The 13,295-nt window shown below is 39.3% G+C and overlaps 1 protein-coding gene across 1 annotated transcript; it reads right to left on the bottom strand.

Moving 5' to 3' along the window:
• Positions 1 to 630: 630 nt before the first annotated feature.
• Positions 631 to 4,393, bottom strand: LOC103695920 (homeobox-leucine zipper protein HAT5-like). Its single transcript, XM_008777367.4, has 4 exons — positions 4,013 to 4,393; positions 3,642 to 3,919; positions 1,798 to 2,189; positions 631 to 1,145 (listed from the first exon to the last, which is right to left on the bottom strand). The coding sequence occupies exons 2-4, from the start codon at positions 3,757 to 3,759 to the stop codon at positions 762 to 764; spliced, it is 894 nt and encodes a 297-aa protein (XP_008775589.1). The 5' UTR covers positions 3,760 to 3,919; positions 4,013 to 4,393; the 3' UTR covers positions 631 to 761.
• Positions 4,394 to 13,295: the final 8,902 nt, after the last annotated feature.

Below are 13,295 nucleotides of genomic sequence, written 5' to 3' on the forward strand. Positions count from 1 at the left end.
ATAATTGATATAATATAAATGAGAGTATTTTTGCTAAGAAATGATAATTTCATATTACCTTCACTCAATAATTTAGTGGGAGAAAACAAATACTACTATTATTTTGATGGTATTTGTTTTACCTTCTTTCTTAAGTAACAAATGAGTTGCTATCGAAGGGAGCAACAGAAAGATAACACACTCTTGTTTGGACGCGATTCCATGTTCCACCAAATTGCTCAGCAACAAAATTCTTGTCTTTTGAAAGAAGCATACCTTCTAAAGAAACTTTTTAGATCAAAGAGTATGTCTAAATCCATTCTGAGAAACAAGATATCGGTAAGCTTTCTAGGGGAATTTAGTGATCATATTCCAACACCAATTTATGACACTTGGAAGTCACAAACATAGCTCCGCATCGGATGATATAGCTCATGTCTTGACTTCCAAATCATGCCAATCAACAAATTCATATGCATATTTACGAAGAAAAGAAGAAAAAAAACAATGGCCGCCCGAATGTTTTGTTCCAATGGTCTACTTGTTCATCAAATTAAAATGGCTTCAAAAGGAATTGATAGGGAAATTTTAGATAAAAGATCATCATCGCTTGGGAAGGATGAAGAAAACCAAGAAACCATCAAGGTTTGCTGTCACCAAACGATCTTTATTCATCTCCTTACTCATCATTACATCATAATAAGAAAAACCTAAGAACAGAAACAAAAACTAAATAGCAGAATGGACATGTATAGACTAGGAATTACTAAATTTCAGCAAGGCTAGAACCAGAAAGCCTGGTCATCCACAGGTAAAATGTAATTACATGAGTTCTCTTCAAGCTTCAGGAAGCTGCATCCTTTAATTTCCTCATCCTCATCGGCATGAGAGAGACCAGCCTGATCGAAAACATTCGAAGTGTCTGCTGGCTCCAGTAGTGGAGAGAGTAATCCATCGGTGCAGCGAGGGCTATCGGAGTCTGATACAGTGCTGTTTGCAGAGCTGAGATCCTCTGGTTTACACAGCAGAACATGCACATCGGGCTTTTTCTCCTCAGAAACTGAAACAAAGTCTAGTTTTTGCAGCAGGGGAGGAGGAACTTTGATTTCATATGTTTGTAAGTCGCCCTTCTCCCTTTGAAGGAGTTTTTCTGTGAGAAAGAGAACCTGTTCAGGAGAAAATTCTTAGTAACCAGGAAGATAAAATTTATCTTCTGAATATGTTTTGCCAGCAAAGGAAATATAGAGACAAGGATTAGGGCTGTTCTTTTCGCTGACAATAATTAAGTAAACTCTAAAATGACATGTCACAAGAATACTTTGGCTTTTTTTTTTTCCTTACAAGTTCTATTCTAGAGAAACAAAAACAACTAATAGTTAGTTAAACATAAGATGAAGGATTAATTCTCACAAAACATCATTGAAACCAGCATGAAACTTACAGCAAACTGTCCAAGATAAATGACCAAGAAGTAGTTCAACAAACGAATAATGAGAAAATGAACATGATCATGCGAACCATTGCATAGCATCTGATGCACAAAAATCTTTAAAACTAGATTTGAAGTATGAATTGTCATTTTGTACAGCTTGAAAATAGTCATGCCGACTCTAAAAAGCAAATTTATATGAAGAAATATAAGAGGTTTAGCTTTGTATGAGGTTCTTAAGGCGGCGAGAGGAACTAGACACCCAAAGTCCTCCAAGTGAGAGATACCATGCACCCAAAATCTAAAAGTATTTTCTAAAGGGTTAGAGGTTTCAGCTTAATAATGGAGAGAAGCAATATAAGGTATTTGCTTTGCAAGAAATGGGTCACCTCTTCTTTCAGCTTCTCCTTCTCCTTAAGTAGGTTCTCATGATCTGCTTTGAGAACATCATAGCTGGATTTGAGTGCTTCATAATCCTTCTCCATCTGCTTTGTCTTCCATCGGGCTCGGCGGTTCTGAAACCATATGGCTACCTGTCTAGGCTGAAGGCCAAGATCCTTTGCGAGCTGAATCTTCCTCTCCGGTTCGAGCTTGTTCTCGAGAGTAAAATTCTTCTCCAGGAACTGCACCTGGTCAGCAGTTAGCCGCCTCTTCTTCTCTGTCTGGTGAAAAAATTCCTCCAGGTTTTCTTCACCAGTTTCTTCCAACTCAAGAGGCCGGCAAAATGATCTTTCAGTTGTGATCCCATGAGCATTGTCAATATCCATCATGGATTTCAAGCCTGGGGGGGGAAAAAGTATATTTACTCAGACTTCAATATATGTCTTCTAACTATCAGCCATGGATAGCTTAATCTACCAGCTTGAATAATGGAGGAAATATAACACTTGGATCGAATTTCTGTGTTCACGAAAAAAAGAAATAAGAAAGGTTTCTAAATCTATTGCGCAATCACTGTAAAATTTGATGAAAAAAGAATCAGTATAATCAGTAACTGCATACACCCTTTTGAACGGAGAAATTATGAAAGCGCCATATCAGATCGCCATAGATATGTATTCGATTATGTGCTCCATAAATACACAATTATTAATAGAAAATGTCATCCAAATATTTGAATCCAAGATAAGACCATCACAAAAGCTGCCTGATATTTGGTGAAAAGAAGAAATGCCAAAAAAGAAGAAGTAGAATTAATCCGGGTATCGATCAATTGCAGTTTTTCGATACTAAACTGAAGTCTTGATCATACATAAAGAAAGTCCCGATCAGAGTAGTTTGTAGCTTATGCTCATGTCAAAAAATCCATCAGCTTAAGTATAAACTATATGAATTCTCAACAAGATTAACTGGCCTCGACATCAAAGCTGAAAATAGCAGCAGCTCTCGGATTACAAAATCGCATGAGAATTCGAATCACTCGTAAGAGAGATGATTCTAAGGTTGGTTCTTGGGGGGAAAAAAGTCAGGAGCTCAAAACTTCAGAGGGATGAGTAAAGGAAAATTCTTCCTAGGCAAAACTATCAAAGAAATACGAAAAAACAAACCATAAAGTGAACTCTAGAACTCAATAGATTTATCAGTTCAAACTTCAATTTGAAGATCAGTGGCACCAAAAGAAACCCTCTTGCAAATTGTCCAAAAAAACAAAAAAAACACAAATCCAGCTCCAATTCAACCATCTAAAAAGCTTGGTAGCCCAATAAAATTAGAATTATATCAAACAAAATATTAAAAGAATAAGCTGAAGCAAACTATAAAGTGAACTCTAGAACTCAATAGATTTATCAGTTCGAACTCCAATTCAAAGATCAGTGGCACCAAAAGAAACCCTCTTGCAAATTGTCAAAACACACACACACACACACACACACAAAAATCCAGCTCCAATTCAACCATCTAAAAAGCTTGGTAGCCTAATAAAATTAGAATTAGATCAAACAAAATAATAAGCTGAAGCAAACTATAAAGTGAACTCTAGAACTCAATAGATTTATCAGTTCAAGCTCCAATTCGAAGATCAGTGGCACCAAAAGAAACCCTCTTGCAAATTGTCAAAACACACACACACACACACAAATCCAGCTCCAATTCAACCATCTAAAAAGCTTGGTAGCCCAATAATATTAGAATTAGATCAAACAAAATAATAAAAGAATAAGCTGAAGCAGAACATTAGAGTACCATCACTCGAACTAAATTCCAAAATTCAAACCAAGCCCGAGATGGTTACCAAGGAATCCGGCATGAGAAGAGCCAGAAACGAGCAGGGTCTCGATAGCGTTGCAGGGAACCCCTTCGTTCTGGAGCAAAACCGCCATACTGGGCCCCCCACACCTCATTCGCGCCATATTCTTCCCCTCTCTCCCTCACTCTGTCTCTTTTCACTGGCTCAGATGAAGGAAGGAGGAATTTTTCCGATTCCTCTCAAAACTTTACCTTAAATCAACTCCTTCCCCTGTTCTTCTTTCTCTCTTTCGTCCTCTTCTACTCTCCCTCTCAATCTTTATCCTTCAAAACAGAGAAAAATCAAAAAAATGAGGGATTTTTCCGGAACTACTTGGTGAGCTAGCTTAAGATAAGAAGGCCACGATTTCTCCCTACTGAGAGGTCTTTTACTTCCCGCTACTTCAAACTCTTCTTCTATAGCTTGTGACGGAAGAAGCTGGTGATCATGATCACAGAGGCGTGGGGGCAGGCAATAGAGCAAGGGCTACTCAGAGACATCTCTTTTTCTCTTTCGGTGGCTCAGGAGAAGAGAAGTTAATAGAGTGAGAACAGGGGTTGGAGGGTGGGTAGAAAGAAGTCCGTCACTACCGACGGCTAAAGTTGGGTTGGAGGTCGAGCAGAGGAGAAGACAGAGACCAGTGGTGGGGGAAGGGGCATGGAAAGGGATTTGGATTTCTTTTGTTTTGCTCAGGTTTCTCTCTGTTATTTCCTCTGTAGTTCGTGAGAACTTCGAGGGGAGGGGCTTATAAAGATCGGAGTGGCCCAGTGATGCTGCTGTTCTTTTCTCGGCCGAAGGATGGGTGGAGATGAGCCAACTGAAATTTCCCCGGGCGTTCTCAAAAGTGATGAGAAACGTCCCTGTTTACATTGGCATTTCACCATGTAGCTTCCTCTCAATTCTACCGTTAAATCAAAAACTTGCCTCCATCTTTTCTTTTATTTTCTTTTTTGCTGTTATATGTTCAGTCACTGTAACACTCAAGTCGATGGCTATTAATTTTATTCGGTGAAGCAACTTTCCATCTTTATGTTTAGATGGTGACAACTATTCTTTCTTTTTCCATATTTTGGATTGAAAAATATCATAAAAGTTATGCATTAGACTTTGTTTTCCAACATCGATGGCACAATCACAGAATTCAGCCACAAGCTTCTTATCCCTGTATAGGAAGCTTGCTCGAAAGAAGAAAAAAATAAAATACAGTGAGAACTACGATAAATTACTAGTCTCCCATTTACCATGCTCTGCCAATCCACCAAGTCCGTCCTTCATGTGTAATCATTCGCATGAAGATCCAGACGGACGTGTGTTTAGTCTCATATCGGTTATTCGCTGGATAGATTTTGGACATTTATATAGGATCAAAGAACTCAAATAATACCCTCCGACTAGCTATTTTTGGTGAGGTTCTGGGTTGTGACAAATGGTATCAGAGCGAATCCGACCCATAATCTATGTAGACTAGGGGACACTGCAGCATGAATCCATTGAGGCTGACCACGAATCAATCGTGGTGTTTGTAATTAGATTTGAATAGATTTAAACCCTTAGCTGACGATGACGTTAGGGCTTGAACGGAAAGAGTATGTGAGGACCCGTGTGGGCGTGTGTTTAGTCCCACATCGGTTATTTGCTGCATAAATCTTGGGTATTTATACAGAATCAAGAAACCCAAATAATACCTTTCAACTAGCCATTTTGAGTGAGGTTCTGGGCTGTGACAATTCTTCTAGGTAGGTAACAGATTTATGTTTAGCATGAATGATTGAATGAGTTTATCTTCGCTCTTTAATCTTTCCAACACTTGATAGGTTGACGGTTGTCTAACTAGGCCTATCAAGTATCATACCTCTCCTGTAACTAGCTCTTTGAGTTAGATAGAATAATATAAAAGCTTTCGGTCTTTTTCTTTCTAATTCTTTTTAGATTTTATCCAAGGGGCACGACATGTACAAGAAAACCTAGATGCCAAGTTATGGTGCAAATAAATGAAAAAACGGATTTTATTCCATGGCTTCCCCTCTCCCCCCACAAACAAAGAAAAAAAAAAAGGCGTGTTCAAATTTTTAAAATGATTTCTAAGAGTTTGGCTCAAATAATTTAAAGCAATAATGCTTCTTATTTACCATGGTTGTCTAACTAGGCATATCAAGTACCATACCGCTTTTTTAACTAGCTCTTTGGGTTAGACTGAATAATATAAAAAAATTCAGTCTTATTTGGCTCAAAGCTTTTTGTTGGAATCAAGTAATTTAAATTAATAATGCTTTCAATATTCTCATTCTCATAATAACAATGGTGGCGATGACGATCATATGTGCATTGCACTAATGTTTTATACTTGCATGAGGGAAAAAAGAAGTTTTTGGTCATCAATCTTTTACCAGAAGAAGTTTTAAGAGATTAATGGTACAAATTCTATAGGCTAAAAATAAATAAAATTGTCAGCTTATGTACAGTCCAACCATAACAAAAAGGTTAAGACCTAGGGGTGCAAAATCAGAAGGGACCATCCTACCGCATGGGCATGGTCCTGCATCGCCTTCACCATTAAGTATCCTGCTCGTTTCCAATCATATGAAGTGACTTAAAGCTCCGTTACCTCGAGAGGGTAGAACCTTAGGCTCACGACGACAACTTCAACATGGGATGAGCCTACGGTGGGATGCATCAACATCCTTTTAAAGACAGTTTGTACAACTCTTACGTTGATTGATCACATGGGCAGTTGGTAATAGAAGGTATCCTGTCATCCCTCTAGATTTACCTTACAATTTGTATGCATTCTTCTTGTCCTGTTTGCACCACTCAAGTCCTCCACTTGATCCGATGCATGATAGTTCAAAGATAACTAGATTTTGCATCCTTCCCTCTTAGGGCCCGTTTGGTTTGCGGAGAAAGAAAGGAGAAAAATATGGTCAACAAAAAAGTAATGAGATGCCTCTTATTTGGTTGAAATTTTCAAAAAAGAGAGATGAAAAAGTTATATTCCCATGGAAATATGATTTCCACATTTCATGAAAAAATATTTTCAATGAGAAACATGGGTAACTTTTCCATGAGGTGGGAATTACTCCATCTTTATTTTTTTTTGGCCAAAAAGACCCTTCAGTATTAAAGAGGCATTAAAAACCTAATTTTTATTAAGGGTATAATAGGAATTACACATAACTTTTCTAGGAAAGTGGATGGTCAACTAAATATAAGCACTCTGTAAATTTGTCACTTTTCCATGTTTAACCAAACATGCCAAAAGTATATTTCCAAATATTCTCTTTGTAGAAATCTTCTTTCAAGAATCATATTCATAGAAAAAAAAATGTTTCCCGCAAACCAAATGAGCCCTTAGAGGTAGGGAGCAGGACCAAGGGCTAAGCTTTTATGCCTACAAGTGAAATCAGACAAAACAAAACGCTAGGATTGTGTTTACTTATGGAAAAACTTTGGAGATAGGAAAAAAATTATCCCGGGTACCATAGAAGGGATGGATTTATTCTAGGAATTAGTGTTTTTTGGTGTTCGGTTGGAGGAATAAGCAGGAGGAACTCACCTTTTTGTGTACTGGATGGAAAGTTTGAGAGCGGCTGAGGGCTGGCAGATTTTCGATACTTTTGTCATTAGTGCTGAGCTTAAAGTCCCATAGGAGGGCATCATCTATGCGAGGCTTGTTCTGAATGCAGACCAACTTTTTCTCGAGGGGGACTCGAATACGGTGACCGAGTGGATTTGGGGTCAGCGTAGCGCTGCTGGTGGGATAATATTGTTTCATAATATATGCAGACTCTTGAGAGAGTGACTCCTTCTAGGCTACTCATATCTATTGGGAGGTGAACAATGCTACTAACGGATTGCCTCCTATGTGGCTCATCATTTCGAAGGTTTTTTCTAGAAGAACCATATTTTTGATTTTGTTGGCTGCATCCACACCGGTCGTGTGTGTGTGTGTGTGAGGCGCTGTTGTATTGGAAAAAAAAAAAAAGGTTTGAGGGAAAATATAATGATTGGTTTATAATACAGGAGGGAATAATTCTATTCCACCCCACTTCATGGAATGGATATCCCTTAAAAATTAGAAGGATTTCCCCTCATATGGCAAGATAAAGAGAGGGAATAGAGGTTATCCTCCACTTATTCCCCGAATGCCTTAAAATTTTCAACCATGCCCAGGCATTCCAACGAGTGACACTTTAAGAACATCTGCCCGCATCTATGCCATGCAACCTCGTCCTTTGTCCCATCTTTTATCAAGAATCCGAACAATACAAAACTTCAAGTTTGTTCCAATCCACTCACTAAACAAGAGAATCTTTCGCCATATTTAAGATTATCTTGATCTAAAAGCAGAGCTTTGGTGGTCCAATAGTTACCAAACTTTTTTTCATGTTCTGATAATCTTTGCTGCTTCTTTTTTGGGTAGTAATCTTTGCTTTTTTGACCCTCATCATTCTTCTTAAGAAAACACAAACTGACATAAATTTATCCAATTTTCAGTTGTTCTGTCAGAGTTTTCGTTTATGCCATTAGATGAATCATCACCATAGCATAGCATCATGCACCAGATCAATCACTATCTTAAACCAGGTTTATTGACATACTGCTTATTTTTTTTTTTTTTTTTTTGCTAAAAAAAAGGGGAAGGGGGGAGGAAGGGACAAGCCCACCCCCGCGTAGCAGCCCCGACCACTGGGTCCCCACCCCGCCAGGAGAATGTTCGATGCGGGTAGACCGAGTCGTGTGTTGGGCACCCCGACCTATTTTACTCATACCCTCCCCACCCGTGGGCCGGCTCAGTTATCCGACCCGACCCTCCGTGTGATTATGTCACACCTGGCACTACCCAGGCTACCAGCCGACCAGTAGCGCTTCCAGACCCCGTGTCCAGGCATGGGGCATCCGGTCCCTAAATTTAATCGACGCCCGCGCGTTTCGAACCTGGAACCACTTGGTTGGAAGCAAACGCTCCGTTCCAACTGGGCTACCACCTTGGTGGTATTGACATACTGCTTATTGAAAATCTAATAAATACCCACAAGGACATGGTATATAGTTCTAGTGGACCAAAATTGGCCTAGTGTGGGCCTATCTCATGAATTGAGCCATGAGTCCAGAATAAATTCCATGAGCGGACAACAATTCTCTATGAAGTTTCACCGCATAAGATAGATGATAATTGGATAGGGTCTGGGTTGTATCTTTTGCACCAAAGAATGATTAATCTTCTTACACAACATCAACCATTGGATCGCATTTTGCGCAGCTCTCAAAGCACTCGAATCCTTTTCTTCCCTCCACCTGCATAGATCTTGAAGCTGCCATTGCGCAATCCAACGGTTGATATTGCAAAAGAAAGTGAATCATTGTAGAGTCAAGTTAGGCTTGACAATATTTGGATAATATTTGCATCCCGAAACCCATATTATGTCGCACATCGATATGTACTATAGGCATTTTTATCATTTCAATAATAAAATCGATAATTACATCACATATCGAAGTAAGAAATATATATTCCCTACAGAGAAAAATACAAAGAAAAAATTTATACCAGCAATGGGATAAGTTGAATAGCCACGAAATATGACTTACATCCATCTCCACACCATATTGCTCAATGCAAGTCAAAATCCGAGTCAACTTTTTAGATACACAACATTCTTACCACCCCGGAGGCCTACTAAGCCAGACACGGCAAAGAGGTAGCCGAATTTCTACTATTCCGACAGCAAAGCTTTGAAGAAGATTATGCTCGTCAGCGGGGCAAGAAGTATACAAAGGGAAAAATATTAGACATGGGCATGGTAATATTTTGAAGAGCCTCCGGGAATGGGATGAGGGGAAGAATGTAAGATGGTGCCACGAAGGACGGGAACACGGAATGCCAGTCCAATCAAGGGCTCGTTTGGTTTGCGGAAAAAGAAGGAGGAAAAATGTGGTCAACGGAAAAGTAATAAGATGCCTTTTGTTTGGTTGGAGTCTTCAAAAAAGAGAGATGGAAAAGTTGTATTCCCATAAAAATATGATTCTCACATTTCACGGAAAAGTCTTTCCCATGAGAAACATGAAAAAGTAAGGCGGGAATCACTCCATCTTTATTTTTTCTCAAAAGGATCCTTCAGTATTAAAGAGGGACCCATAAGGCCGCTCCAGGCCCAATGGAATCTCGCCCCTCCCCCTAGGTGGGCCTGGAAGAAAAGGGGCTCGATGGTGGAGCCCACATCAGAGGAAAGCTGAACAGCGGAACCCAAGGATGAATGATGATGAGTTTACGAAGTATTTGACCCCCTTGCGATGGGGCATGCGGTTAATATTTTTGAAGCCCATAGCCCATTCTGGCAGTTCCCATGGTTTTCGGGTCACCAACAATAATGAACTGGCCCACTAAAATTATATGATTGTGGCTCGTGCCAGGCTGCTGCGACGGTTCGGGTTATATCTTTCATACGCAGGAATAATTAATATATATTTTTTACAATGCCAACTATTGAATTGTATCTTGCATAGATCTCCAGAATCTTTTAATTATCCACATGCAAAGATCTCAAAGCAACCATTGCGCAATCCAAATGTGAATTTGCATGAAGATAAATTCTTCTTTCGTGCGAAAGATACAACCCGTCATCTGGGCCGGCAAATCTAGTTCAAAAGAGTTGCCAATGAGATGGATCTAAAAAAAGAAAAAGAGCATAGAAAATTTGGAATCTTCTACCCCATGCCATTTCTGTCAAATATCTGATAATTAATATTTTAATGGCCTTTTCCTTCATAATCCCATGCTATTCATGTTCAAGCTACGGATCTATCATGCATGCGGTCTTTGCGATGCCATGGTTAATCATTTATTATTTTTCTTTTGGTTTAATGCTAATTATGGAGTACTTACCTTGGGTGATTGCTGTTTACAAAGTGGCCATATATATGAACATCCTAGACTCGGATATCGCATTGGAAACTTTTATTATCGTCGTTGAGCAAAGCAAACCCACATATGAATGTTTAGCACTTAAAAACCACGCTTTGGATGTTCTAGCTTTTTGAGGAGGTTGTTTTGAAAAATCAAAAAGCTATGATTATGAGTATAACTACTGATGTTGCTTTGGACAAGAGTCAATCAACGATGATGTTTGGATATTGCACAAATTTGGAAGTTTTTTTGATCATTTTTCTTTTTCCCATTTCTTACGAAGCAACCATGATAGGAATATTTGGATAGTTTTACCACATTTATATCGTTTTCTTGCTATAAGTTATAAGATGTAGCTTATATGCTAGTTGCAATAACTGTTTTTTTTTTAAAAAAATGAAGGAAGAAATCCTGGTTGAAATTAGCATGAGCTGCAAAGCTCGAAACTAAATCCTTTATACCAACCCAAAGACTTTAGTAACTTCAGCACATCAATTGCAAAAACAACTTCAAATTACAAGTTATACAATAAAAATATATAGAACTACATATAGGAAAGTATATATGAATACAAATACAATTTTGCATCATTACCATAGAGTGTTGGCATAGGCATTTAAGTTTATAATGTTGCAATCCTTCTTACATTTTTTTTTCCTGTGGGATGTGACGGTTATTGGCTTTGAACTGGCGACCCAAGAATTTTCGGTCCTCTACTCTACCAAACGAGCTATCCCCACTATTTCCCGTGCATCATCCTAGCTTAAAAGCTAATCATTAGATATCCACAAGCAAGAAAATTAGGAATGGTCCATATCTCAAAGTTAGCTTCAATAGGGAGCATAGTAGGTAGGTTTTTAAAACACTACACTTTCTGAGCTTTATTGCTCGCTTTCTAATACTATCTTTTACTCGAGCACTATCAACCTGTTTTCTCAATACACAATGCCTCAAGGTAACCAAGCTTTTCAAAACCAGAGGCAAGAGCAAAGAAGAAACTTATATATTGTCCAAAAAGAGGAGGACTTAATGATTATTAAATCGCCGGAATTAGAAGTGAAAATTGTTGTAGATGCAAGTTCGTTATTACGGGTAGTTTCTATAAAGGATCAGACAAACGATGTATACAATCCATGAGTTATTGGCAATCTACAATAATTGTTGCTGCTCCACCAACATATTTTATCTCCGACATACTAAGAAGATTATGACGCATCTTTGCGTTAACATCAGCTCCATCGACGGTAGCACCCATTTTAGCTCAGCTTCCTCCCAAAGGAGAGAATTTGATCCCAAGTGTTATGAATTAATGACTAGAAAATCTGTACCATATCATTTAGTTTTTCTGAAGGCATGCTACTGTTGGTAGATTAGATGCAATTAGATGTGCACCCTAAAACATGTATTGTTTTCAGCATGCACCTACTCTGATAAATAAAGGTAAAGCATGATTAAGTGGTCATTATACCAAAAGCAAATAATACATGGAACTATCATCACAATTATCGCATTAATATCATAAGAACTAACTACGTCATCATATCAGACCTCGTAAGCAGCATGTAGAAAAGTTTTGATAGACTCTAGAAATCAACATCTATGCCACCAACTGCTTCCTAACTAAAGACTAAATTTTATTTCCAAAACAAGCTTACGGACCACAAAGTCCACACCCCCAAATCAGCCACCGTACATCTAAAAGTTGACACCAATCCACCCACATCCCTCACTTCAGATGGGCACGCAGAGAGGCTATGTCCTCGCATTCTGGGAGCCCCTGTCCTCCGACCATCTTAAAATGAACTTTGATGCATGGCGGTTTGTTCGCTGGCGAAGGAGGCACAAGTGTTGCTTTTGTGATTAGAGATAATAAGTCCAGGCTGATTGCGACGAAAAGACGGCGCACCTTCGAGTCATTAATTCCGAGCGCGAAATTCAGGGCTGCTTAAGAGAGTGTCTCCTATGCAAGGCGAGTTCCGAAGGCCCGGTGCATCATTCTAAAAAGAGACTCAGCGGAGATGGTCGAGTGGATTCTACAGAGGCATCGGAGATGTTCGACCCTCCGCTTCTAGAGGACATTCAACGGCTACTGCAGGAGTGTGATATCTTTGAGATTGTGCATGTATTCTGGAAGGTGAACAGAGCTACTGACTGGGTCATCTTCTTTACTGCTCATCATTTTAGAGAGTTTCTTTAGATCTGTTTTGTATCTGTTCCTCTACTTTTATGGAGTATTTTGTCTCTTGATTCGGTAGGCAGTGCTCATGCAAAACTAGTGCGAGTTGTGAGTGTACCAAAAAAAAACAACAACAAAAAAAAAATACTGCTAAATGAAGAGGAAGGCAAACATTGGCTCCGGGCGGAAACGTTCCCCGCGCACGCTCGCACCATAACGGATGCTACCCCGCGAGCGACGCGCACGATTAACCAAAAAAAAAGAAGAAGAAAAACTGTGTACATCACACCGCTCCTGCGCCCGTCATGCACACGAGGAATGGAGACACGAGTATCGGACACCAATTACAAACGGACCAGATTTCTTTCAGTAGAAAAGCCGACGGCAGATTCATCTACCGCATATAACATTTATGGAGTTATCTATGCAAAAAATATCCTCACCAAAACAACACGCAGCACATTCTACCACCCTCGGTCTTTGCTAAATTCCCACTCCCTGCCCGCCCTGCCCGCATTTTCCGCACTCTCGTGCCTTTTTTCCCCTCTGATCTCTTCTCTCTCCCCATTCCCACATTCTT

Source organism: Phoenix dactylifera, unplaced genomic scaffold (assembly GCF_009389715.1).
Source record: "Phoenix dactylifera cultivar Barhee BC4 unplaced genomic scaffold, palm_55x_up_171113_PBpolish2nd_filt_p 001792F, whole genome shotgun sequence".
NCBI lineage: Eukaryota > Viridiplantae > Streptophyta > Magnoliopsida > Arecales > Arecaceae > Phoenix > Phoenix dactylifera.